This window comes from Mastomys coucha, unplaced genomic scaffold (assembly GCF_008632895.1).
Source record: "Mastomys coucha isolate ucsf_1 unplaced genomic scaffold, UCSF_Mcou_1 pScaffold5, whole genome shotgun sequence".
NCBI lineage: Eukaryota > Metazoa > Chordata > Mammalia > Rodentia > Muridae > Mastomys > Mastomys coucha.
In genome coordinates this window covers 64,165,036-64,169,859 of record NW_022196911.1, presented here as the reverse complement: position 1 = coordinate 64,169,859, position 4,824 = coordinate 64,165,036, and the positions used below count along the sequence as shown (strand labels likewise).

Below are 4,824 nucleotides of genomic sequence, written 5' to 3'. Positions count from 1 at the left end.
AGAAATGTAAGTCTCAGGGGAATATGGGATGGCAACTAAAAGGAGCGAGGGGTCCAACTGAAGTGTTACCCACGCTTCACCAGAGTGTTCCCAGGAGCTATGTTCAGAGTCATCTACACCTTCCAAGACTGAGGGGCAAAGTCTGGAGTCCAAGGGCCCCCGAAAGCATCTGCACAAGAGTCCAGAAGGTGAGCAAGCCTTTCATCCACTCCTTCAGATATTTATTGAACAGCCAAACATATAATGTATCACGCTCTGCTCTGTGTATGATTCTCCCCACTCCACCCCACCCCGGCAGTGCAGGGATCAAGTCCTTGCTTTACATATAATAGGCAAATGCTACACTAATGATGCACAAGCTGGCCCTGGAATATGCTTTCTAATGAAGCAGACAGTAAAGGATAAGTGAGCCTGGTGTGGTGTTGCTGATGTTGGTCTCTGATTCTATCACTTGGGAGGCACAGGCAATCGGATCTGTGTGAGTTCAAGGCCAGCCTGGTCTATACAGTGAGTTTCAGGCTAGCCAGGGGCTACATAGTGAGACTCCTTTCTCTCTCCTTTTTGTTTTTGTTTTTGTTTTTGTTTTTTTTGTTTTTGTTTTTGTTTTGTTTTGTTTTTTGCTTTTTAAGGTATGGTTTTTCTGTGTAGCTCTCGCTGTCCTGGAACTTGCTCTTCTGTAGATCAGGCTAGCCTTGAACTCTGAGATCCACTTTTCTCTGCCTCCCAAGTGCTACGGTGAAAGGCATGTGCTCCCACTGCCTGGCTGAGGCCCTTTCTCAAAAAAAAAAAAAAAAAAAAAAAAAAAAAAAAAAAAAAAAATCCAATAGTGGCTGATATCTGTAGCTCTGTAGTTTTAGTACTGGGGAGGTTGAGGCAAGACGATCAATGTTTGATTGGGTTGCATAGAGAATTCTGAAACAGCCAGAAGTAGATAGCAAGACACCTTCTCAAAAGAAGTCTAAATGGGCCGGGCGGTGGTGGCGCACGCCTTTAATCCTAGCACTTGGGAGGCGGAGGCAGGCGGATTTCCGAGTTCGAGGCCAGCCTGGTCTACAGAGTGAGTACCAGGACAGCCGGGGCTACAGAGAGAAACCCTGTCTCGAAAAACCAAAAAAAAAAAAGAAGTCTAAATGGGATAAATAAATAAAGTTACATGTAGCTACAGGTAGTATATTACAATGGGATGGATACAACGGGACAAAGGATGGAGAAGAGAGAGGAAGGTGAGCATTTGGGTTCTTTGTAGGATCTTACATAGTCTGTCAGGTGAGATAGACCTGCCAGGAGGCAAAGTGCGAATTTGACAGAGGTGAGCAACCTAGGCATTCGGGGGTCTGGAGGAAGAGTGGACCAGCAGGAGGACATGAGCAGGGCAAAGGCCTAGTACCTGCTGTGCAATGGGAACTGCCAGGAGGCCAGTGTGTCCGGACTGATCCAGAGAAGGGGATGATGGAAGCAAACGAGGTCACAGAGATAACAAAGATTTTGGAGTCCTGGCAAGGATTCTTTCTTCAGATTGATTTTTCTTTATTATTTTTTTTTAAGATTTATCTATTATTTTATGTGCATGAGTGCTTTTTTTTTTTTTTCTTTCAAGACAGGGTTTCTCTATATAGCCCTGGCTGTCCTGGAACTCACTCTGTAGGCCAGGCTGGCCTCGAACTCAGAGATCCTCCTGCCTCTGCCTCCCAAGTACTGGGATTAAAGGCGTGCGCCACCACTGCCCAGCTGAGTGTTTTGCCTGTATGTATGTCTGTGCACATGTGTGTACCTGGTGCCTGCTGAGGTCAGAAGAGGGCACTGGATCCCTTGGGACTGGAGTTTCAGATGGTTGTGGGTCACCATGTGGGTGATGGGAATCAAACCTGGGCCCTCTGGAAGAGCATCAATTTCTCTTAACCGTGGGGCCAACTCTCAAGCTTGGAAGTTCTTTTGATTGAGCAGTCACTGTAGGACCCAGCAGAGAACTGACACAGACCCGCTCAGATGCCGACATCCTTTCCAGGAGCACTAGTGACTGAAGTTGAATGCTCTGGTCTTTTCCACTAATCCCCAACCCACCATGACCTGAGACCTGAGGATCCCCCTCCCTCAGCCCCATTATCTGACCTCTGTCCTGCTCCACACAAACCTTTTCCTCCCTTCTCAGGTTGGCTTAAGGGGCTTCCTGGAGCCTTCCCTGCCCAACTGGTGTGTGAAGTCACAGGAGAACATGAAAGGAGGAAGCATCTTCGCCAGCATCAAAAGCTTCTTGAGGCTGTAGGACCCTCTTCAGGCACTCCTGACACCCCTCAACCCTAAGGCAGGCTAGGGAGGAGCACAGATTGGGATACTGGCAGCAGCATGGGGAAGAAGACAAAGTCTGCCCATCCATTCATCCATCCATCCAACCACCCATCTGTCCATCCATCCATCTACTTGCTGTCAGTGGAAACACTACCTCTAAAGGCAACCAATAGGGATAGAGAAGCTAATGAAACAAGACCATCTAAGTCCACAAGAAAGAATGGGGATGGCTTGAATGTGTTGCCAATGGAGGCAGAGGCTAAGTACAGAGTGGCCAAGGCTGAGGCCCTGCCCAGTTGAGTATCACAGTATGTCCACAACCAAGGAAGCTGAAGCAGGGGCATTACATTGAGAAAGAGCGTCATTGGAGTAGTCCTGTAGGCAACAGGGATGGGATGGGACCCATCCAGCCAAAGAAGATGGTGATTTGGGTGCAAGAGACCAGTAGTCACCCTTGTTGGCTTTATAGAAGCCATTGGTCCTGCTTTTTGAGTATAGGAAGCATTAAATTAATCTAATACTTCTGTTTGGGGGCTACTTTCTCTGCCTTTTAAAACTACTTTCTTCTAGAAGAATCCAGAGTGCATCTCAGAAAACATGAGTGCATGTGTGTCCATGTATATATATCTAGGAAGGCAACTATGCTGAGTGTGGTGTGTATGTGTATGTGAGAAAGAGGGAGAGAGAGAAGAGAGAGAACACATACCTCTCCTGCCGGTGACTGACTACTTCCCTTCCTTTATCATCTCACATTTATCCTCTTACTTTCTCCAAAGAACCCATATGCCCTGAATTCTAAACGAGAGTCCTGAGCATAGCTTGCCCAAAGGCTGGGATTGTGAATGCGAGCCATGGATTCTGGGTCTCGTGGGTCTCTCTGGGTTCTATGACAGTTGAAGGGCCATATTATGAAGCAGCTAGTCACCTACAAGGAAAGCACTGAGGACTAAGCCACTGGGATGCAAGATCCTCTGCAGTCTGCGGACCTCTTCCTGTCCCAGGTATTGACCTCTGGGATCCATGTCTGCTCTGCATCATCTCCCAACTTGAATTGTCATCATGACCTCAGCCAGCCTCAGCCTCAGGCTGCAGAACAAGTCCAGGCCAGCCGGCAACCACCCTGAGCTGCTTCTATCCTGATCCTCAGGAGCAGAAGGCTGGACTTAGGAGGGAGTAGAGAGCTGGTGATGTTGCTCAGACTCAACCATGGTTTCTGCTAGAGAACCTGTCCTGTGTGATGCTGAAGATGTGAAGGCAAAGACAGCTGAACAGACAGTTGCTGGGCTTGGGGCTCAGACCTGGGTAAAGGCTTTCTAAATCTTCATGACTGTGCAGTACTGTTCCTTCATGTATGACAGCCTGCCCAGATAGAGACTGCCTAGGTGACTGTGGGAGGGGTAATGACTCTTGGGATTTGAAGGCAGAAGGGCACTTTGTGTCCACAGCCTCCATCCAGCAAAGTGCTATTCACTTGGGAAACCCTCAATAAATGTTGGTGGTATCATACCGAGGCTCCTCAAAGTGGGAAAGAGCAGTGATCTATAAACACAGTTTTACGTTGGGGCTGAGTGCTGGATGCACCAGTGCCCAGAATAGGTGTCGGCTTCCACTGGAACTAGAGCTTAGAGAGCGGGTACTAGGCCTGTGTGGAGTGTGTTGGCTCCTGCACAGCTTCTTAGGGGAGTCAATGCTTGCAGTGGACTACAGGCACTGTAGCTGGGATTGTTGGAGGCTGGGGAAGAGGGCAGGGCAGGGTCACTGTGGTTGGAGCTCCTTAGAGGGTACAGTACAAGGTCAAAGGGACAGAGAATCAACAACAAAGGCCTTTCACTGACCAGTCAAGTGTCTGATTCCATTCTGTGCCTGCCCATTGAACTCCTCTTATGTGCCAGGCACAGTTCTGAGAGATGAAGAAGGTAGTGTAAAAAGTGTCCTTCATTTTAGGGGGCCTGTACTGCTTTGAGTGGATTCTGAAATCAACACATTAGTAGGCAGGATGAAGTTGGGACAAAGTGTTACAAAGAAAATACACTCTCTAAAGGCTGTGACAGAATGGTGTGGGGTGAGGAAGACAGGGAGACCCTGCAGGAGATGACCTCTGACCCAGGTGACAAGAAAGAGATAGCTGTAGAATGTGCCAAGGGGATTGTGAGCCAGGAGTTACAATGGAGACAGACCTGGTGTATCTACTCCTACTTCTTGATGGGCATTCCTCTCCACCAAGCTCCCCTTTTGTCTCTAAAAGCATTTGTTTTTGAGACAGGGTCTCAAACTCAAACTCAACTGTGGTTGGCCTCAGACTCTTTGAATCCTCCTGTCTCAAACTCCCAGCTGCTGAGGTTATAGGCATGAACTGCCATATCAGAAAGAATCCTTCCCCCTTTAACATGAAATACAAACTTGGTGTTGGGCCCTGGCCCCCTCTTGGGGCTGGCAAGATGACTCAGCAGGTAAAGAGGTTTGCCATTAAGCCTGACAACCTAAGTTCAACCCCCAGAATTCATACGGTTTCCTATAGCTTAAGCTTCAGGTCTCTGA

The 4,824-nt window shown here is 48.1% G+C and overlaps 1 protein-coding gene across 2 annotated transcripts in view; it reads left to right on the top strand.

Annotated features, from left to right (window-relative positions):
- Arhgef15 (Rho guanine nucleotide exchange factor 15) overlaps positions 1-3,796 on the top strand; it is a 14,403-nt gene extending 10,607 nt beyond the window's left edge. For both annotated transcript variants that reach the window (XM_031354801.1, XM_031354800.1), the window contains exons 15-16: positions 84-188; positions 2,150-3,796. In XM_031354801.1, coding sequence (XP_031210661.1) covers positions 84-188; positions 2,150-2,301 — 257 coding nt within the window. In that variant the 3' untranslated portion in view covers positions 2,302-3,796. The remainder of the gene's footprint in view (positions 1-83; positions 189-2,149) is intronic.
- Positions 3,797-4,824: the final 1,028 nt, after the last annotated feature.